Source organism: Maniola jurtina, chromosome 14 (genome assembly GCF_905333055.1).
Source record: "Maniola jurtina chromosome 14, ilManJurt1.1, whole genome shotgun sequence".
In the NCBI taxonomy this organism is placed as follows: Eukaryota; Metazoa; Arthropoda; class Insecta; order Lepidoptera; family Nymphalidae; genus Maniola; species Maniola jurtina.
In genome coordinates this window covers 6,765,816-6,789,366 of record NC_060042.1, presented here as the reverse complement: position 1 = coordinate 6,789,366, position 23,551 = coordinate 6,765,816, and the positions used below count along the sequence as shown (strand labels likewise).

General features: G+C 34.9%; 2 protein-coding genes across 11 annotated transcripts; one reads left to right on the top strand and one right to left on the bottom strand.

Moving 5' to 3' along the window:
- On the top strand, nt 1-22,432 carry LOC123871724 (major royal jelly protein 1-like). 10 transcript variants are annotated; one of them, XM_045915644.1, is made up of 8 exons: nt 1-26; nt 2,682-2,767; nt 12,466-12,717; nt 13,544-13,713; nt 16,371-16,535; nt 19,533-19,704; nt 20,795-20,976; nt 21,752-22,432. In XM_045915644.1, exons 1-8 carry the CDS (start codon nt 16-18, stop codon nt 22,187-22,189), a joined length of 1,476 nt encoding a protein of 491 aa, XP_045771600.1. In that variant the 5' UTR covers nt 1-15; the 3' UTR covers nt 22,190-22,432. The 10 variants fall into 10 exon arrangements, with proteins under 10 accessions (XP_045771600.1, XP_045771610.1, XP_045771609.1 ...); XM_045915654.1 differs by lacking the exons at nt 1-26; nt 2,682-2,767 and adding exons at nt 5,168-5,357; nt 6,976-7,112; XM_045915646.1 differs by lacking the exons at nt 1-26; nt 2,682-2,767 and adding exons at nt 9,258-9,344; nt 11,005-11,209.
- Nucleotides 22,427-23,545, bottom strand: LOC123871735 (ATP synthase subunit O, mitochondrial-like). Its single transcript, XM_045915670.1, has 3 exons — nt 23,355-23,545; nt 23,069-23,260; nt 22,427-22,813 (listed from the first exon to the last, which is right to left on the bottom strand). The coding sequence occupies exons 1-3, from the start codon at nt 23,422-23,424 to the stop codon at nt 22,470-22,472; spliced, it is 606 nt and encodes a 201-aa protein (XP_045771626.1). The 5' UTR covers nt 23,425-23,545; the 3' UTR covers nt 22,427-22,469.
- Nucleotides 23,546-23,551: the final 6 nt, after the last annotated feature.

Below are 23,551 nucleotides of genomic sequence, written 5' to 3'. Positions count from 1 at the left end.
GAAGCAGATTAAACAATGGCCACCGGGTAAGTAATTGTTATTTCTCTAATTATTCTTTAAGCTACCATAAACTACTTAGTTCTATTCTGTGATAAACCTATAATATGTCTGTGTTATCATTTATTAATCATGTTTATAATTTTCAATTTTTTTAATGGATTTCAATGCGGTTTTCACTTTTCATTATCATAATATTTTAGTAGGTAGGTACCTAGGTAGATAGGTACATTGCCTGAGAAGGTTTATACCTACTTTAAATGTTAATGTGGGCAGCAGTGACATGGTGATCCATGACAGCTTAGTGGTTAAGACGTCCGCGTCGGCCTCTTATTCGGGGTTGCCGGATCTGATCCCCGGCACGCACTTCTTTCTTTTTGGAGTTAGGTGCATTTTAGTTAATAGTTAAGGTACATCATTATAATATATTCTACCTAAAAGGTGCGAGGTATACAATATATCCAAACTAAAAATAGGATGGACCTTAATATTATATTGCGGTATACATTATTTTGCGGAAATACAATATTTTGATTTTTGAATTAAATATCACTTGCTTTTGAAGGCAAACATCGTGACGAAACCTGCGTGCCTGAAAGTAACCCGCAGTGTTTGTTCTCAAAGGTGCGTGAAATCTGCCAATCCGTACTTGGACTTTCAGCGACTAATATAACCTAAATGATTCTAATTCTGAGAGGGGACTTGTGCTTAGTAGTAGATGAGTAATAGGTTGAAATGACATGATGATGATACAAGCGTGGGAATCTGCTAGAATTAATAAAATTAAAAGAAATATTCAGGAATCTGGATTATGGATGAATCATACCTACAAAAAGTGGACTGTGGTGTGAATGGCGGCAAATAGTTTAGAAAAGTTATTCATTTCCTTCGAAGTCTAAATACATACCCTATACTACTTAATTATCTTTATTATCCTCCTTAAAACAGTCGATAAAGCTGTCCGATATTCTAAATATGGACTAATTTACCATCGTACTTACATTCAATTATTTTTTTGTAAACAAACTCAATAAACAATTTTACGGTAGATCACTTTCGCTTCCCGAGCTAATTTTATTGAAAGTTACTTCTGACTCGGCCCGGCTTTGGCCGTGCTATTGACATGTTTGTTTCTCTGTTGGTTTGCAAGCTTTCATCATCATATCAACCCATCGCAGCTCGCTCTTGAGCATGAACCTCAGAATGGGTTTGGCTATGGATTCACTTTGCAGATTTTAAGTACACAGCTTTCAGAACATTATATGGAAAACTTTCAGATATACAGGTTTCTTCACGGTGTTTTCCTTCGCTGTTAAAGCAAGTTATACATATTTGCTTATAAAACGCGCATAACTCCAATTAATAGTTAGAGGTGTCACCGTTCAGGCAAGTTTCAATGTTCACAAATAAAGAATGTACTTTGACACTATATAAATTATGGCTAAATACGACCATTCTTTTGTGAGTTCAGTAATCTCAAAATCTGAGTAGGTTCAGATATGATTGCTTGTAGTTCTACTAGTAATAGGTAAGTATAAGAAAATAGATGACGCTCGCGACTTCGTTCGCGCGGATTTTGTTTTTAAAAATTCCGTGGGAATTCATTGATTTTCTGGGATAATAAGTAGCCTTAATATCTGTGTTTGGGTCTTTAACTATATCCGTGCAAAAAATCACATCGATCTGTTATTCTGTTGCGGCATGATTGAAGGACAAACCAAAAAATTAACAAACAAACACACTTTCGCATTTATAATATTAGTAGGGATACCAATCGATTCATGGTTTTCCAAGTCTGCCAACAAACTTTACTGAGAAGTTTTTGTGTTAGTATTTTAGTTCAGTTGGCCCCGGTGCTGGCGCGGCGTTTTGAAATAAAAAGTTTTGAAAGAATTTGGAAGAATGATTTGGACTTGACAATCTCAAGTTCATTTGCAGTTTTACTGTAGTCGTAAAAATGAAGACGCAATTAGGCAATAACACTGACCTCTACTTATACAAGTATGTACCTACTTACGCTGGAATCGCTATAATTGCCGACCTGTTTTTGAAAAAACTTGATTATCGCCATTTTTAACCCCCGATCCAAAAAGAGGGGCGTTATAAGTTTGACGTGTGTATCTGTGTATCTGTCTGTGGCATCGTAGCTCCTAAACTAATGAACCGATTTTAATTTAGTTTTTTTTTTGTTTGAAAGGTGGATTGATCTAGAGTGTTCTTAGCTATAATCCAAGAAAATCGGTTCAGCCGTTTGAAAGTTATCAGCTCTTTTCTCGTTACTGTAACCTTCACTTGTTGGGGGTGTTATAAATTTTTAATTAAGGTACACTTGTAAGCCGATAGCAGCAGTGAGCGTCATGGGAGCGTACTCGGAACTAAAACTTAGTGATGAATAATGAGACATTTATCAACATAGTGTCAACACGAGAGACCGTACCTTACCTTCAGTGTCATTTTGAATGGCACGTAATATTTCCAGCGTACCTACTCGTAGTACCTATCTACTAATGTCCATTTCAGTGGGCAATAAGGTTCACACTTTTTGCCAGTTTAATTGCCACTGTCACGCTGTTTCCTTAAAACTCGTTTTCATAATGAAGTCATCCATACATAGTACTACCCAATACCCATTTAAATGAGTACCTAGGTATTTATATACTTATTTACTTTTTTCTCATTGGCAGGTTTGCGTATGAATATCCTCGTATGTCGACTTATGCTAGACGACGATGCAGTCTGAGACAATTCGCACTTGGAAATGATTTTGCAGGTAAGATCTTAAGTTTATTTGGTTCTAACACTAGTAGGTAGTAAGTACTAAAGGCTGCTAATCTCCAAACTACGGAGCGAAAAATCCAAGCTCACGGACTCACCGGATACCGTACTATCATAAGAGCTGTTCAAGTGACCTGAGGTTTTTCAAAAATTCCGTGAGAACTCTTTGATTTTTCTGGAAAAGCCTATGTGAGTATTCAGGATGCAAGCTATCTCTATACCATTTTTTCTAAAATCCATGGAATGGATGCGGGCTTTTAAAAATTCTGTAGGAACTCTTTGATTTTCCGGGTTAAAAAGAGTCATCGGCATGTAAGCTCTATGTCATTTCTCTCTATTTCATCAAAATCTGTTAAAGTAGTGTTTTTAACCGACTTCGAAAAAAGGAGGAGGTTCTCAATTCGTCCGAATCTTTTTTTTTATCTGACCCAATTATTATGAATCAATTCAAATCACGTCCGGGTTCAATTAGCTCGGATTTGAGTTGCTAAGCTCTTGCTGAAAATCAAAACCACAGTTGCATTCGTCAAGGTATGTCCGGTCATTGTTGATTGTTTTATCATTTATGTCGTAAAATATAAGCGGTAGCCCGCGTTATCGGATCGCTGCTGCTACATTATTAAAACAATTGTTTATTTATAAGTTAAGTTTGTTTGTATTCTCGTGAAGTAAAGTATTTGAAGGACCTACGTGTAATGTGTGAAACAAATCGCGCACTGTCATGCGTGTTGTTTGTGCAGTTAATCATTCATCCATGGTGTAGGTATACATATAGATACCTGATTGGCAACTCAGATACGGTGTACAAAAATGATAAAAATTGAAATCTTTTGCAAATAAAACCTAATGAAATATTTTTAATAAATAGGAATAATAAAATTATTGTCAAGAACAATTATTTTCCTGAAGTTTTTATCAATTTGATAAGGTTCAAGAAGACTAATAAAGTAATACGAAGTTCTACCGACGTATTAACTTAAGTAAATAACCTACTTTTTTAAAAGTCGGTTAAAAATGCAGAGATTAGTTGTATTGTCAACATTTTTGTGAGAGATTAGCATAAGCCAACATTAGGTAAACGCAAATAACAAAGAAAATATGAATGTGCATTTGCCAGAGAATTGTACAGACTGCGGTCTACGTCACATATAGGATGCATATAGGTATAAGAAGCTTGGATGGCTGATAATATATCAATGATAACAAGTGTCTCCTTTATCTCACAATGAAGGAACGATTAAAAAAGTTAAAAACACGACTATTCTGACATACCTATTGCATTTTTTTTCAATAAATTTATATAGCCAGTGTCACTCGAGACGAGATGGCGAGCACAGGAGTTGTAATGATTCTAATGATGCTGACGACACCCCATACCTACATCCAAATCTGTTCAGGCATTTAGAAGTTATGGTCGAAAAAGAAACTCACATAGCGACATAATACATGAACTCTGAAACATTACACTCCTTTTTTGGGCATTCGGGTAAAAAAATCTTGAGATACTGATTATTAGAGTACTTATCATTGATACCAGGAGATACTTATGACCTCGATTTATCAGAGTCAGGAAGGAGGTCGAGTTGTTTTATACCAGTTTGATTTGATGTCTAGAATCTATGAACACCGGAGGCACAAAAACGTGTGAACTTACGTTTACATTTTTTTTTGAAAAAAAAAAAATGGTATTAAAATAATAGTACACTATGTGATATAGGGGCGCAGCAGGTTAGAATCTTCAAGCTGCAAGATATTATACTGTCTTATTCTTTTAAAATAGAAATATTGAAAATCCTTGAACTTATCCTATCTAGGTGTAAGTAGTAAAAACGCGTTAAAACTTAAAATAGTCTAGGCTGAATCACTACTGATATTACAAATTCGTAAGTATGTTTGTTTGTTTGTTGATTGGTCCTTCAATCACGTCATCACGTGTCAACGTCAACGGATTGACGTATTTTTTTCTATGGATGGATATTTTTTAAAGAATTTCTACGTGATTTCCAAAAATCTAAGCCCAGACGAAGTTGTGGGGATCACTTAGTAATTCACTTTAAATAAACTTAGAAATTCTAATATTTTAGTAACATTCTGGAAATCTCAACTTGAGATACGATATTATTTTTTTTGTCGCTGTGTGCTTAGCACGCAAACATCTGAGGGGCGCAATGTGTCCGTAAAGTTTATTTTTATCTTACTAAAATACATAAATCCCGTCCTTTAAATCTTAATTGATGTTCTAAAAATATAATAAAAGCAAATTAAGCTCTCACGTTCACCAGGCATAAAAAGTTGTTTAACATATGCGTGCGCGTTTATTATGTGGGTGTGTCCACTCTTGACGTTTTAGTGTACCTACTTCAAATGGTTCCTAGATATAGCAAGAATTGGTTCGTGCTATATAAAACAAATAATCGATTGAATATTAAAAATACATACTTATTCATATTTAGTGATGTTTCCTTACAGTCAGCGCTAGTCCTTCGTGAGAGACGCTCGCATGTAAATTGCTCATACAAAATTACTTTAGTGATATTTTTACCTCGTTTACAAACAACCGGAAGTAACTTCATAATAAAACACAGGTACGTAAGCTTTGCCATAATAATATTGTCATCAATAATAATAATTGTCATCAATTGTAATATAATATGCCCCTATTAACGTAACTTTACTAGGTACATAAATAAAAGTAACACCGCCGAATTTGTCCGTTAGTGCAGTCTAATCTCCAAAATTACGGTCGAGATTTTCACATGTTTTTCACCAATATATAGAAGGATTTTGAGAGAAGGTTAAGGTACTTATATATCTAATTTTGGAATTTTAATCCCGAAAACCAATAGAGTTCGTTCGGGATAGAAAATGTTTTTTTTTTTTCGATTTAACTTCAAAACTCCGTCAAATCTTAATCGATTTTCTATATCTTTCACAAAGGCTGTAGAAAACATGTAGTCAGTTCATGTAAAATCTGATGAGTAGTTAGATGGATTTATTATTTCCAAATTACCTTTTTCAAAATAAAAATAAAAAAAAAAAAATCCCAGTCAATCAGACTCAATCCAGGGCCGGTCTGTGCTAGTGCTGTAGGTAATTTGGGGAAGAGGCGAGCTCGTGTGGGCGCGGTTAGCTATGAATCGTTAAAAAAATATCGCGAAAATTTTCGCGCTTGTTTCACCAGCGAATCTGGTTTTGCATAATTTGTAAGAAGTCAAACGTGTTCACTCAAGACATTGTTCAGTGTCTGGATTTGATTTCCTGAGCTTATAAACTTTCATTATCGTTTCAGCATCTTTTCTGTAAAATTCAAGAATTTTTACCTATTTGTCGAAAATACAAAATGCCATAAAACTCGACGCAAAGGTTTACCTGCCTCCTATCTTGGAAAAAAGAAAAACGTCACCTAAAAAAACTAGTAATTGGATTATTTTACAAATTAGATTTGATCATATTTTGTGTTTTTTGTTTCGAATTTTTTATCTCAAGGGGCGCGGTTCCAGTAATTCGCTTAGGGCTCCGACTTTGCTCGAGCCGGGTGGTGCTGTCAATTTTAAACTGTATCATACCTATCAACCTGTAATTACCAGGGTCGAGATAATAAAATAATGAAAGAAATTCCGGTAATTGGGAATTTTAGTCTGTGTCATATTCGTAGAAGTGCGTCGTAGTCGTAAGGTTAATAGCATAATTATTATGACCTCTGAACAAAGATACCATTTATGTATGCAAATTCGAGCAGTTTGCTCAAAAACGACGTAACTGGTCACTATAAAGATATAAGACTATTATAGGTATTTTACAATATTATTTAATTTAATTTAAAAAAGGCTGCTTCTCGCTGCTTCTCTACCAAGACAATTGACAGGATATACTTAGGGATGTGAATGAAAACCCATGAATAAGGATTACTTTATTTTCGTGCTACTACTCGTAGCTCATCGTATTAAATTATTGCTATATCTACACCTGTTTTTTTGTTGACGGGGGTGAGGACCCTAAGCTACCTACCCGGTCTCTTTGGACAAATTGGATTATGTGGGACTTCTACACAGTAAAATTCCTCCGCTGAACATCCTCAGCTCATACGAGTATTAAGAGGCTTCGGAAACTCTGAACACTAGTGCACTAGTGCCCCTCTTGCGTGATGACCAATGGGCTTATACTGGAGGATGTACTGACCTGGCCTCATGCATCTCGATGTAGGTACGGCAGGAGCTCATCGCCTGGGACTACTAGATGAATGGATCAGAGAATTGATTAGCGGTGCTCTGATGTTTCCACCTCCGATCAAGATCGGCTCGCTCGTGATCCCCTCAGCGAGCTCCAACTTGAAAATTACTGTAAGAAAGAGACCACTGCCATCGATGAAATTTTTATGCACCTATGGCTATTAGATGAAAATGAACCGACCGTTTTTAGCTTGTTCCAACACACGTCATTCACTATGCTCTCACCTCCTTGGTGAAAAGGTACAAGCAAGGTGTCTCTTATCTAATCTAATAGTAAGTAGGTAAAAGACCTTGAACACTCATTGCAAAAAAATCTACAGGACAAGCAAAAGTTAACAATAGCTACAATCTCACGATATGAGAAAAACTTAATTGATCTCATCCGTAAAGCATTTGAACGATTTGTTGAATTGAATTGAAAACAAAAAATAAAAATTGAAAATCAGCATACTACTAAAAGTTATTTTTAGGGTTCCGTACTTCAAAAGGAAAAACGGAACCCTTATAGGATCACTTTGTTGTCTGTCTGTCTATCCATCCGTCCTTCCATCCGTCCGTCTGTCTGTCTGTCCGTCTGTCCGTCGTGTCTGTCAACAAACCTATAGGGTACTTCCCGTTGACCTGGAATCATGAAATTTGGTAGGTAGGTAGGTATTATAGGACCTACAAGCACAGGAATAAATCTGAAAACCGCGAATTTGTGGTTACATCATTTTAAAAAAAATTAAAACTTGTTTCAATTTTCAAAGTAAGATAACTATACCAAGTGGGGTATCATATGAAAGGACTTTACCTGTACATTCTAAAGCAGATATTTATTTATTTTTATGTATAATGGTTGATTTATCGTGCAAAATGTTGGAAAAATACCCGAGTACGGAACCCTCAGTGCGCGAGTCTGACTCGCACTTGGCCGGTTTTTTGTTACTATAAATAAACCTGTCCACTTTAGGAAACGATTTAACTTTTGCCATAGCAAATTTTTAATACATAATATTCATTCATGGGTCATTAGTATTCGTAATTCAGAGGTATTTTATTATCATTTATCGATAGCGCATATCAAATCTTTTCAGCGGGTAAACTACAATAATTCAGTCTGAAACTACATGAGTCGACTGATCGAATCCAGGGACTAGAATTATTAAAATAAAATTCTTAGCAATAGCTAACACAATAGTGGGGGAAAATGTAAAAACTCTAGGACGTTTGGTTTTCTTTAAGAAATGGGTGGTGGGAAAAACTGATATTGTTCCTTGTGGAAACTGGCATAGCTGGTCAAATCTGGTCAAAAAGCTAATTTATACTTAAAAACTATATTAAGGTCCAAGGACGAATGATGAATTCTCGTGAAAAATAATGTTATAGGTATATACCAAAGACATTAATTACATCGCTGGCATTATACTCATTCACTGATAACGTAAAGAGGTCTGATTTTTAGTTCTAGCAAGGTACTTAGCTCCCGTAGAAATTTTTAAAAATCCGGCCTTATTTCTTGTCTGAGTAAATTTCTTCTTTCTTCTTTCGGGGATGGTTTCCGCACTTAAACGTTTCCGTCTGTTGTGCGTGTCTAAGTTATAAAAGGAACATATGAGCAAAGCTTCAGCTTTCTAGGAATTCCAAGAGTTTGATTTGGGCGATGATGAGCCAGTCAGTGAATTAGGACTTTTCACAACACATATTTAGAGTTATTTTACTCAAGTGTGATTGTTTGGAAGCTGCAGCTAAGAAGTTATTAGATAAATAATATGCCAGAAATCTTAGCGTACCGAAACTAGGTATATTATCGTATTATACACTTGCATAGCCCAGTAGGTGTTGTTCCAGTTTAGCGTTTAGCATGATAGTCAAATGCAAAACTGAGCAATGTGTAGATAGATTATTATTAAACATTTGTGGTTACATAGACCGAGTGTAATGGTTTAGGGTTAATCATAGGCAAGTTCAATGTCACGATGAGTAGAATAATAATTGTCTACAATGATTATTATTTATGCGAACCGGAATCTACCAGATTACGTAACAGATACTTAAAATAGCAACATTATATTCAAACATAATCAATAAAACAATAATACCTAGTTATACGTACTTAAATTAGCATTTCAAAGTCACGCGGGTCGCAACTCGCTGATTATAATAGTTGAACTAAACAATCCCTATTTTCTCTTTTGTAACATCAATTATTACTGATTAGCAGGTGATTATTGTGATGTTCATTTTCCTTGTCTTCTGTCTCTATCTGAACCTATATTAACAACTAGCCTGTATAATTCTCTCCCAGTTGTCACTTATTGGCATTCGATGGTGTTTTCACTTGTGTTAATAAAAAATCTTTAGGTGTTTATACTTTCAAATGTACTTTTTGATGTACTTTTTACCTTACTTATATAAAATTTGTTAAAAGAAATATTATAAGTAGCGTCATCTTTTTTTGAATATTTTCTGCGGAAGAGGCCGAGCTTGAGTGCAATAAGTATAAAAAATATTTAATAGAAACGGTTGCACCATTAAGCATTCGTATTGAATAGATAATATGTACTTATTTAATATATATAACGCAGTTCAGGGAAAATAAAAAAAAATAACCATTAAATTGATTAATTTGAATTAAGCTATAAACAGGAGCCGTTTGCATAGACATTAAAGTTGTGAATGTAATTCTTATGACAAATTAAAATAGCTCCTGTAATTGGTTTTTTCATGTATATAACTTATCTTAAAACATTAAGACTATCGCTTGTTGCGGATGCTATTAAGTCCCAATTTTATTTGAATGTAATTTAGAATAATGTGCATTACTACTTAATTTATTACAAGTACCTTTCTACATTAATTGTAAGCGATAAAGATAACGGTATTCCTTTATATATTTGTAAGCCGATAAGTCAGTGTGTTAAAAGTTTTCATGTTTTCAAAGGCATCTATTCCTTTTAAATTAAAACATATCGTAAGTGAATAATGAATAGGTACATATCAAAAATAGTAAAAAACCTGTTTATTATATTAGTTGTTTTTTATAGGTACTTGTTCTTATAATATAATGAAGTTCGTATCAAAATAGGCTCAAAAATTAATTATTATCAAAAAGATTTGCATAGTAAGAAATGATAAAACTTTCAACGCTCTTTTGTGGACAGGGCTCTCTAAAACTCGATTGAATCAAAAATACCGTTTCATATTGTGTTAGATTATTGAAATGGACGTAACGGTTGGCAAATGTTTTGGACAGAGCCGTTAGTTCCTCATTTTATCTGACCGTTTGTACACGTTTGACTAAAATGCTGTTTTGGATAGCTGTTTAGTACAGTGAAATTGACAGTGGTAGCAATTTTTGAAAGTGTTATAAAAAAAGTTTACAATCAGTATTCAGAAAACTGTAAATATCTACCTGAAACTCAAACAAGTAGAACCGTGACCGCGTGGCCGTGACAAGAATTATTAAAATAATAGTAATAGGAATATAGTGGTAGTTCTTAGAGTCTAAAAGATACGACACAAAATATCTAATTTGAATTTTATAAAACGTTTACCTAACTAACACGAAAAGGATGGCGCTGCTTTTAGTTTACTTTAATTTTGGAGTAGTTACCCACTAGAAATGAATTAGGATCAATATTTTAAACCTTCTTAACTTTCTATAGAGCAAATTCGGAAAGGGAAATGTTTATCCATATCCATAATTCTATACTAATACAGAGTTAGCTTATATCCCGGGGATGGACATAGGATACTTTTTACCCTGGAAAGTCAAAGAGCTCCCACGGGATCCCTAAAGATCCATCTGCTTCTCCGACTTGTATGAAATTTCGTCTCTGTAATTGACATAGGCAACTTTATACCCCGGAAAATTAAACAGTTCCTACGGGATCCTCAAAAATCTATATCCACGCGGACGAAGTCGCGGGCATCCTCTAGTATGTAAATATATCTGAATACATGCGATTTTTTTTTACATCATGGAAAACTGCTGTTTACAGTGTATTGGTTTATTTAATAGATACAAAATTCATAAAAGTCACATTAATTCTTTACTACTTATAATAAAATTAAGAATAAATTAAGTAATCGCTTATCACCTGATTGTTATTTAACATGATATAAAAAAACTGAAGTCTTAGATACTTAGTTGTTGTGAAAAGTGTAAGGCGAGATGACAACACTTCGACAAAACAGAGTATGCCGATCGCTTCTCAATCGTTATGGTAATTTTATTTTCTTAAAATATTACACCTACTCGTATAAAGCCACGTCCCCACCAATTTCATAATCTGCACTGTGCATCGTGTTAGCTTACTCCATTTACGCATCATAAAATACTCCCCTAAGTGCCTAAAGTGAATACTCGGGAACTGTGTCCGTCCATCATTTTTTAGTCCAAGATGGATAATATACGGCACAAGTTTCATTAGCATTACATACTTACATCCTAGGGTGGCGGTTTCAGGGTGGATAAACGGAAAAAGCTATCATGTCCAGCGAAACCTATTTTGCGTCGAAGCACGTCATTTTCTAGTGAACGTCGAAAGTAGAATTTGCGGTGAAAATATTTTGCGTTGGCTGTAGCAGCTGGCAATATGAACTCGATGCCTCCCACATAAGTTGTGGCAAAATGAGTGTTGGACGTTTTTAAAATAACAACGTCTATTTTTAATTATGTTAAAATAAAAAATTTTTTAAGTAGGTTGAAAGGGTGCATTTTGGTAATTTGTACAATAGTTTCTATGAGATGATCTACCGTTTTTATTACTTTTAATTAATAAACATTTTTTCCAATTAGGTCCATTTATGATTTACCTCTTATCACAAAAAATTTATTGGTGTTGACGCGAATTTAAGCTTAATTTTTAACATAAAATAATTTATTCATAGAATCTTGTGGTCAACACAAGTTTGGCGACTTATAACATATTTTATTTTATAATAGGTTTAAAAATATTAACTGTCGTTAAATATTATTATCAGAGAATTCAATTAAGAAAAATGAAATATCTGAATTGAGTATGATAACTTTAAATTATTTCCAACATTTGGCATTTAAGGTTTTTCTTATATCAAAAATATAGAAAAGACCGGAATGTTGTTTAATTTCTTCATAATAATTATATAATTTATAACCAATAGAACTCGGGTGGATATAATGTAGAGCCTATCAGTATCTATCAAATAGGTATCTATCATTGAAAGATTTTTTGAAATGAGTACAAACTCTACCTGTTTATAATATTAGTGTGTATTGTATGTACATATTATATTAATATATTATGACATATCTATCATACGTACTTAATGATTTCTAACTTGCGTAGTTTCCTAACACAATATTTTCATCGTTCATACGCAGAAATGCGTACAAAAGCCACGTGTCTTATGCACATTTCTGCGAGATATATTCACCTTACAAAAAATAATTTTGTATTATGATAAAGTGTTTAACCGTTAAAAATATATATTGTTTCAGACCCCCAACTTTTAGATATTTATAAGGCGGAAATGGCGTACGGTATAGAGAGATTTTTCCTTTTATCGTACTGTCTAGCCTGCTGTTGGCCTCCGGCGTTTGGCGCTAAAAACAGTTTGAGGATAGTGAAGCAATGGTCAACGTTGGAATTCGGCTTCCCGAGCCCGGAAGCCAAACAACTTGCCTTAGAAAAACGATATTACGTCCCCGGTGCTTCCGTGCCGATCGATGTTGACGTCCAGCATAGAGGAGGTAATGAATAGTATAATCAGTCCATTTATTTATTTTTTATTTATTTAAACAACTTTATTGCTAACCAAATTACAAAGAGTGAGAATACAGGATACACTTAAAAAATATCTAACATTTAGATTACCTATCTTTATCAAATATTATTTGATCCTCTAAAATATTAATTGGTCTATTATAAATAAGCAATTTTTAAAAATACGAGAAAATTACGATATATTTTTTTGATGATTGAATGACTTAGGTTCAGTTAGATTAGAACATAAATAATCATGTGCCCGGCCGTTAGGTTCTATTGGGTTAGTATTTCTACCTAACTTAAGGCCACTTAAGGCCATATTTTGTCGGGCCATACCCCTTAGGTTGAGTAAGATTAGAACACAAAAACCAGGCTGGGCACTTAGGTTCTGTTGGGTACCTAAAAAAAAATCAATAAGATCAATCGTTTAAAAAGAGGATCAATCATTAAAATTAATGGCCGTTATGAAAAATGGATTCCATTTAGATACTCGTATGCTACGCTCAAACACTGAAAACGCTCATTGTGATTGAGCGAATAAATAGCTCACAACGCGTTGTGGCACAAACATTAGGGGTAGGGCAGACAAGACTGGGTGGAGTCGGTCGTGCTCAGATTTTGTTTTGGTTTAATGCTCAGAAAGAAAAAAAATACCACCCAGGTGAGGGCTAACTTGTATCAGAATTTAAAAATATCATGCTTCTTTCTAGATCTTTTTATTACCTATGCTAGGTAGTTAAGTATAAAATTGAATGGAATATACATATATGTAATATGTATTTACTTACAATTTGTTTTTGCTAATTAAAGGAGGGCAAAAGTCTCGGATCTTCGTGACTAATCCCAGATTCGACGAAGGCCGCCCCGTGACCCTCGGCACCGTTGGTGATGACACGTTGATCTACGGCTATCCCGACTACTCCTGGCACGATAACCAGGGACAAAACTGTGATGGGATGACTTCTGTATTTAGAGTTGCTGTAAGTGTCTTTGGAAAATAAGAGTTATTTGTAAGTAGATATTTATTATTATAAATGAGAAAGTGTGTCTGTCTGTCTGCTAGCTTTTTATGGTTTAACCTATTTTGATGGATACAGAGAAAGCTCGCATCCCGGAGATGTACATATTACATAGGCTATTTTTACGGTTCCGTACCTCATAAGGAAAAACGGGAACCCTTATAGGATCACTTTGTTGTCCGGCTGTCTGTCTGTTTGTCCGTCTGTCCGTCTGCCGTGTCTGTCAAGAAAACCTATTGGGTTATATCATGAATTTTGCCAGATAGGTAGGTCTTATAGCACAAGTAAAGGAAAAAATCCGAAAACCGTGAATTTGTGGTTATATCACACAAAAAAAAAATATAATTTGTTCACGAAAAACTTAATTCACTAAATCAGGCAGACCGTTATTAACTTGCAGAGTTCTACATAAAGGTATTAGGTTTATCTTGTACGATGGTACGGAACCCTTCGAGTGCGAGTCCGACTCGCACTTGATCGGTATTCTTATCCTAAAAAAACAAAATGTTCTGACAGGAATTTAAAGACCTAAATCCACGTAAGCAAAGTCACGGGCCTCATCTATTTATCATTAAAATTTTATTATTAGTAAGCTTCACTTGCTTTCTATGAATTATTTAGATCGCCATATTGTAATTCATTTATCTACTAATTACAATAGGTAATAATGATTAGGTACTGCCAGAATATAAGCGCTAATGGATTTAGGGATGCATTGCACTTGGTTAAATAGGTACTACATACATTTTACAGGTACGTCTTATAAACCTATCTTTTAGGCATTTTAATTTAAATTAACAAATACCTAGACGATCAGCATTCAGCTAGAGTAAAAAATATGAAAATATTATAGGTACAAAATGAAAGTCTTTGTTAAATTTTACAAATTAAATATTTGTTAAGTTTCAGCTGTTGCTTTCACAATTAAATGACGCAGAGATTAGCTTATTTTTCAAGAGGCACAGCTGCTTTCACGACAAACATTTACCAAAGATTCCTTTTGTTTGAATTTTTCTTTAAATATTCGTTGAGCTCAGTTATTGACATTGTGTGTTTTTCATTTTACTAGACCATGAAATGAAATTACAGCTGTATCTACTTCTCTTCCGAATATGATTTTTAACCCCCGACCAAAAAAGAGGGGTGTTATAAGTTTGACGTGTGTATCTGTGTATCTGTGTATCTGTGTATCTGTGTGTCTGTGTATCTGTGTATCTGTGTATCTGTGTATCTGTCTGTGGCATCGTAGCGCCTAAACGAATGAACCGATTTTAATTTAGTTTTTTTTGTTTGAAAGGTGGCTTGATCGAGAGTGTTCTTAGCTATAATCCAAAAAAATTGGTTCAGCCGTTTAAGAGTTATCAGCTCTTTTCTAGCTTTCTTGTAGAAAAGAAGGTTACATAACCGTTAGATTCTTAATATTAAGTCAATTGACAAATGTCAAGCTGTCAAGATGGACGTTGCCTAGATATACATTATTATTTATTTAAAAATGATGTTTTGGAAAATGTTTGGAAAACTCCAAGTTTTTGAAAGTTATCAGCTCTTTTCTAGTTACTGTAACCTTCACTGGTCGGGGGTGATGAAAATTTTTAATTTACACTTGTATTTTTAATGAAACGATTGTATAAACCCGTGCAAAGCCGCTTATATCTAATGAATAAAAACAAAAACTTAATCAATAAAATATATGCATTTATATAGAAGAATATCTTCTACTATTCTTCTATAGAAGAATATAAAGAACACAAGAACAAAAAGTCTTTCAATGAAAACTAACTGTAAACTAAGATAAGTTAATGGACCGATTCTTAGATATAAGTACTTTTATAAGTTTAGGTTAATATAATATTGCTTATTAGCGCTATTCGTAGGCTAGATTGTAATGTTAGTAAAGTACTGTCCTCAGCACTTTATGATATTAAAAAAAAAATATATATAGAAGAATATAATATAAAGTAGAATAATACCTTCCTACTATATTGTTATATTACAGAAGAATAATACCGATGTACCTATATGTGTATTGCGCGTAGGTATTAATACTACTGTGGCTCTTTTCTTTGAAGGCTGTCGGGTGGAGACTCTATAAGCAATAAGGCTGCCTTTGCATACAATCGCTAATTTTTAGTCTCTTTGTGTTTCTCCTGGTTTGTATGCAATAAAGACTTCTATCATCATCATCATCAACAACCCATCGCCGGCTAACTTGAACACGGGTCTCCTCTCAGAATGACGCAGGCCGAGTGCGGATTGGCAGACTTCACACACCTTCGAAAACATTATGGAGAGCTCACAGGCATGCAAGTTTCCTCACGATGTTTTTCTTGTACATTAAAGCAAGGGATATTTAATTGCTTAAAACGTACCTACGTAACGTACGTAGGCGGATTCACTCTTAACCACTAGGCTATCACCGCTTATTCACTATAGGTACGGTCTGCCTCAGAATTCGAGTAGCAATTCCACGAAACTATTGCATCAAAAACTCTAACGCATGTGCATAATCGTGTCACGCGAATATGATCATTAAGGTGCTAAACGACTTACGGCCTTTGACTGTACCTACTACCAATATTTAGACTTCTATACTATCAAGAAATATGTTCCAATTTCAGATAGACACATGCAGCCGGTTGTGGGTGATGGATGCGGGGAAGATAGGCGAGAAGCAAGTGTGTCCACCGCAACTACTCGCCTTCGACCTCAACACCGACCAGCTCGTCTACCGCCACAAAGTGGATCCACTGAACTATATCGCTACGTCATTGTTTATCACTCCGGTGAGTCAATATCACTACATAGTACAAAACAATTCGCTTCCGGATGTCTGTCCCTATGTATACTTAGATCTTTAAAACTACGCAACGGATTTTTATGCAGTTTTTTAATAGATAGAGTGATCCAAGAGGTTTATATGTATGATACATGCATAATATAGTAGAGAAACACTGATAATAATTTTAGAGGTTTCAGATGCGATGTTGTAATTTTTTTGCGCTTACATTGCAAACGCTGGCTGAACCCTACGAGATAGATCAAAATAATCAAAATGAAAGTCCGCGATGGCATTTGTTTATCTCTTAAGTATAACCCACATTAACCATGTTTTACCAAGGTTTTACCCTTTACTTTTTATATTTACTGTCAGTATTGCACCCGTGCGAAGTCGGGGAGGGTCGCTAGTTTTATTTTTTATTTATTAATATTTATTATTTTAAGGAATAACTTGTTCCACTATAATCTCCAAAGCTTCCGAAGACTTCCGGTTTCTGTTTTTCCTGCCAGCTTTAACACTGGTATAAGTGGTACACATACCTTCAAAAGAAGAGCGAATAAGCACCTTCTAAGCAGACGCGGTCCACTTTCGACTACTTACCTACCTACATTGTCACTTACTGTTTCAAGTAATGCAGTCAGCGCAAGCCTATTATTATTACAATTTTACGATCTATTACGATACCTAGTTAAAAAACGCGAGCTAGCATGGATGCAGTGGTATTGGTAGGTAGGTATGTGTAAAATATTATGTAATGGTAGGTGGTAGGAGGCTGCTTGGAATAAAAAAAACCGGCCAAGAGCGTGTCGGGCTTATACGCGAAGGGTTTCGTACCTAGGAGAAACAAAACTTTTTTTGTGATTTAGGCACTATTTGTAGTTCACGGTTTTCTAATTTTTGTACTATAAGAATAACACATTGCTAGCTGGCAAAATTCATGATTCTAGGTCAACGGGAAGTTCCCTGTAGGTTTTGATTCCTTGACAGACACAACAGACAGACAGACGACGAATCCAGAAAGCGATCCTATAAGAGTTACTTTTTATTTTTTTCATCTGGAGGCACGGAAGCCTAAAACAAAAAATAGTAGTAGGTAATTGTTTTTATCAGTACAGTGTAGTGTGGAAGTCCCTACAAGAGACTTATGTCCAGCAGTGGACGTGTTCGGTTAATATTAATGACGATGATGAGGACTTTGTTAGAACAAAAAAAAACACAATATTCATATTTTCTAAATTGCATAAACCATTGCACAAACACAAAGCGACAAGACAGTAAGTCAAGTAATTTGTCCGACGCAGAAATCGGTCGCGTATGGCGGCAATTTATTAGCGACGCTAATTGTTGTAGTCGTACGCGTCACATAGTACCTACGCACGCGGCTCGACCGATAAGAAATTGAGGCCTTGTCGTAGCACTTAGCAGAAACAGTTTTATAGTGTGAAACTGTGTTTTCTCTTCGGGAGACTAGGGGAATTCTGCTACAATGTAACATTGTGAAATAATAGGGCAGCGCCATAATATAATTATCTGCGCAGACAAAACGACAAAGAGAATTTACCGTTAGTTCTACGACCACGCTACGACTGTTGACTTACTATGATTTTTTTATGCGTGATTGGTGAATAAGAACAAAACTTTTCAAATCATTCCTATATATACATATACATTTATATCAAGGTATGTATAAAATATCTCGACAATTATAGCGGAGCAAAAAAGTCTAAATCATTTTTCAAACATTTATTAATTGAACAATCACAAGCACGTCGATTTACAATTACTTTGTAAATCGATGCACAAGCATTATAAAAACTTAATTGAATAGGTAATATTACTTTTCTGTTAATGGTTTGCAACTAAAATTAATTTCACGAATGAAAATAAAAGTCATTAATCATTATTATTGAACAATTCAATAATTACTTGACTGATTGATAAAACCAGACAATGAAAAATGAAAATTGCAAAACATGGATTCTGCGACCATCGTGTTATCATTTTACAACGAGTGGTTAATTACCCGTAATTATTTATTAATTATATATACAAGCAACTGATCGTTTTAAACTGGATGCCTATAAAACGAACAAAATGTACCTAATTTTGGCTAGCAACTAAGTGTATTGAACACCATCGAATCCTACCTACTAGCGCCTTTTTCATAGAGAAGTTAATAATTTGGGTAAACATTGTGGATAAGGCAATGACCTCTACTAATACAAGTACCTACGCTGGACTGTGTGTCATGTGAGCGTACTCGGAGTGATGAGACATCTGACAACGTAGTGTCAACACGAATCCATTTGAAACAAAGAGTCAAGTGTTATTCCCGGAGCGGCGGCGGCGGCGCGCTGGGGTGCTTCAAACCGGCATAGAAAATAACTGTCATTTTGAATGTCACAGATAGTACTGATGATTTTTGATAAAATACCTTAACAAACTACGTTTTTTTTTATAAAAAGTCCTGTATTTTTTAAAAGTTCACAATATATTACAAACAAAACATCTGGCTAACTAATGCCAGCTAGTTCTCACTCGTGGAACTTATTAGAGTTCGTTGAACTCGAATGAGTTCAACGAACGTTCCATAAATAGGTAACTCGAACTCAATGCCGCATCGTAGGTGGGGCGTTGATTCGAGTTTTGTTCGCTATACCACGCTATACAATGCGGGTTTAAAAAATACTAAATCACTAAAACTACAAGATAAGGCAAATGGTTTTTGGTGGCATTCTGGTTACACCTTGTATATAAGTACCCGAGTATACATATAGTAATACCCGAACTCGAGTACCAAGTCTAATTGAAAGCATTCTATAATCTAAGTATTAAAGAATTTAACTAAGGTATTTAAAAAAAATGGCTCAAATTCTAAACAAATAGGATCAAGAATGCCTTCAAAATATAATAGCTAGCGTAGCTTTTATGCCACCGTTGAAGTGTTGAGTATTATTGAGTTTGAATGAAGTAGTTAAGAAATTAATGTTTTGCGTTACAGGTCCTTGACGTGCGAGGAAATGACCCGAATGACTGTTCTGACACTTTCGTGTACGTGGCCGATGTGTCGGGCTACGGACTGTTGGTGGTGGACGTGGCCAACGACCGATCCTGGAGGGTGACCCACCGTTACTTTTACCCATACCCGAATCATGGTACTTTTACTATTGATGGTAAGTTATTCAATAGTTCTAGTACACTTAGGGTACAGTAGTGCCCTCTTAGCAAAAAAAACCGACCAAGTGCGAGTCAGACTCGCGCACCAAGGGTTCCGTACTCGGGAAATTTTTCCGACATTTTGCATGATAAATCAAAAAATATTATGCACAAAAATAAATAAAAATCTGTTTTAGAATATACAGGCAAAGCCCTTTTATATGATACCCCACTTGGTTTGTTATCTTACTTTGAAAATTGAAACATATTTTTTTTAATTATGTAACCACAAATTCTTGGTTTTCGGATTTATTCCTTTACTTTTGATATAAGACCTACCTACCTGCCCAATTTCATGATTCTAGGTCAACGGGAAGTACCTACCCTAGGTTTTCTTGATAGACACGACGGACGGACGGACGGACAGACAACAAAGTGATCCTATAAGGGTTCCGTTTTCCCTTTTGAGGAACCCGGAACCCTAAAACCCGTGATAGCTTAGTGGTTATAAGCCTTCGGCCTCCCATTCAGAGGGTCGGGGGTTCGATCACAGCCACTCACATCTAACTTTTCTTAGTTATGTGCGTTTGCCTGCGGAATGGTCAAGTAATAGATATATTATACTACGTAAAAAGTACAGTGGTGACCCAAAAATAAATCGTATTATTATCATTTACTCACACGACTGACGAAATAATGGGCATTATTATTTAGGCTTTTAAAAATTCTGTGAGAACTCTTTGATTACCCAGGTTAATCCAATGCCCATCTCCGGTGTACGAATTATATCTGTACCTTTCGTCAAAAGATTTGTTAAACAGTTGGGTCATGAAAAGCTAACAGACAGACAGACACACTTTCACATTTATAATAATATATTATGTATCTAATAATATGGATTTCGGTCTATATGACTTAGAGATTGGAAATTTAGGGTTAACCCTAGATTTTGATTAAATTAGCAAATCTATGTTGAGAACTATATGGTTGAAAGCTTCATTTCGGTTCGCTATCTACTTAAATCTTTTTTTAAATGTTCATTGATTTTGTTTATTGTATTATATTATCTTGTTCCAAAATAAAATGTTAATAATTTTTGCCTTAAAGGTGAGAGCTTCGATCTGATGGACGGAGTTCTAGGCTTGGCGATGTCGCCATACGAGCGTGGGCAAGATCGATTCCTCTACTTCCACGCTTTGGCGTCCACCACAGAAAACGTTGTCCGTACCAGCGTTATTCGAAACGACTCTTTCATTTCCAATTCTAATGCTAATCCGTATTCTATTAATGTAAGTATAAACTAAAACCATTATGAATATTATATTTTTTTAAACTGGGACAGTAAGGTATGGGGAAAATCAAAACCATAGGAGATAGGTACAGGGAATTAACTGTCTTAAGAAACTTAGGTCTTTTTTGTGAAAACCCGTGAAAACTATTTTGGCATAGTCAATTTTAAGGTAAAGCGTGAGCTGTCCATAAAAATGAATGAAATTGACAAAATTTTTTTTAATGCCGATCGACTCAGATTCATCTAAGGATTATTTCATCAAAAAAAAAAAATCGGGACAGCAGAAGTTGGTCAAAAAATAAGGTTCCTAAGAAAGTGTCCATCTATCTCCTATGGTTTTGGATTTCTCCATAATATCCCAGTCAAAAAAGGAACACACTGTATACTTGTATAGATACCTACAACTGCTTTCTAAAGCGTCATTGTCACTCATATAATTTCTGTCTCGTAATCGTTATTCATTGTTCATTTCCTTCTTCGGTTCTTACGAAATAACAGCTTGCTATTAAGTAGATTCAGTCAACCTTTAGATGCTATAGATTATTTTTATTGACTAATATAAAGGAAAACGTAGTTCATCATCGTCTTTGGATGTGATTATTTCTATGATTTCATAATACACTTGGGAAACTTAGCTTGCCGAAGTAGCTACCATTTGACTTAATTAAAGTCAGTAGTTATTATAATACAGTTATTATAATTTGACCTGTATACTTACATAAATTATGTACTTATATGCAAACCTGTACAAAAAAATTGAAATTTGTTTACAGGTCTTCCCTGAAGAACGACCAAACCAGTCGGCAGCCGAAGCTATGGACAAAGACGGTGTCCTATATTTTGGACTTATGGAGCCACCTGGCATATGGTGTTGGAACTCGGCGACCGAATTTTCTACTAGGAATTTCCACCAAATTGCAATCAATAGAGAAACCTTACAATTTTCAAGTGGAATGAAAATAGTTAATAACCTCAAAGGAGAACAAGAATTATGGGCTTTGACCTCCAGTTTCCAAAGAGTAATGACTGGATCAATTAGTGACGATAGAATTAATTTTAGAATTCACGCTGAGAAAATTCCAAAGCTACTTGGCAATTCAGCATGTTCAATGCCACCAAGAGATAATTCAATTGGTGATCATGCTCATCGCATATCAGGACCGGACATCCCAAAATATTCTTTTAAATATGGTGCCGTATCATATTTGTAGATAGATGTTCGGGTATTTTAAGTCGATTTTTTGTTTGAATTTATGTGGTATGCGTTGCCATATTATTATATAAATAATTACATTGTTTGTTATCGATAATTGTACTGCATAAATTATTATTTTAGTTCATGATTTTTTTTATTTTATCCCGAAAAATAGCTTTTAATTGTAACTTTTACAATGGACCAATGAAATATGGAAATCTATTTAATAATATTTACATTAAAAGATTTATAGTCGGGGGTTATGAATTTAATTTTTGAATACAAACTATGTTTTTTCAGACAGACTGTTTTAAAATATCAGTGTACATTTGTATCCTTCGTGCGATACTCAAATCGATGTGCTTGTCTTCAACTCCAACGATAAGTCCACCAATAATTGAAGGATCCACCTTTTCAGTTAGTTGAATATTTTTGCCCTTTTGGACAAATGTTTTCAAAGCCTTCATCAGAGCTTGACGAGAGATGTCATCGAGCGGCTTAGCAGTGATTACTTCACATAAAGCTTCATTTCTATGTGCTATCATCACAGTTAAAAAAGTTTGAATAATGCGCTTTAACAATTTCAATCGGCCATTTTCGGCAACGACCGCTAAAAAGTTAACGGCAGCCGGGGGCATCCCTGAAATGATAATGCAAAGTTCACACATTTTTCTGTAGCATTTTATAAAATACTAGATGATGCACGAGACTTAAACACGAGAATAAAAAGTAGCCTATGTCCTTTCCCGGGATGTAAGCTAACTCTGTACGTCATCAAAATCGGTTTAGCTGTTGGGCCCTGAAAAGCTAACAGACAGACACACTTTTGAATTTATAATATTATTTGTATTAGTATGGATTAATTTTGGGTTAATATTTTCCAACTGTTACTTACCTGATTCTTCGCCGACTTGTTTAAAAAGCTTAGCTTTATCAGCTGATGATACCATACTAGTTTCGAGGAAGTCGACTATTTTAGGTTTAGTCAGCTCTTTCTGCAAACTCCGAAGGTGTTTTTCGACCTCGTCAAGTTGATTCATTTGATGCGCCGCACTGTATAGGGCCGAAACATATCGTCCTTCTACACCTATATTAAAATATTATGCAGGTAAACCAAGGTAAACCAATTTTAGTAGGTATATAAGGCTTGGTGTAAAACTGAAAACTTTAATTTAACTTACCAAACACAGGAATAGGTGTGTTTTTTGATTTTGGTACAGAGCACATTTTTCTCGCTATTATGCGAAACATTAGGTACTTCTATTTTATCAACAACGATTTACAAATTCGGTTTATGCTTTTACTTTGGTGTCAAGTGTCAATACTTGTCTATATACATTTCAAATAAGTGTCAACGAGGTCACCATATCAATAAAAA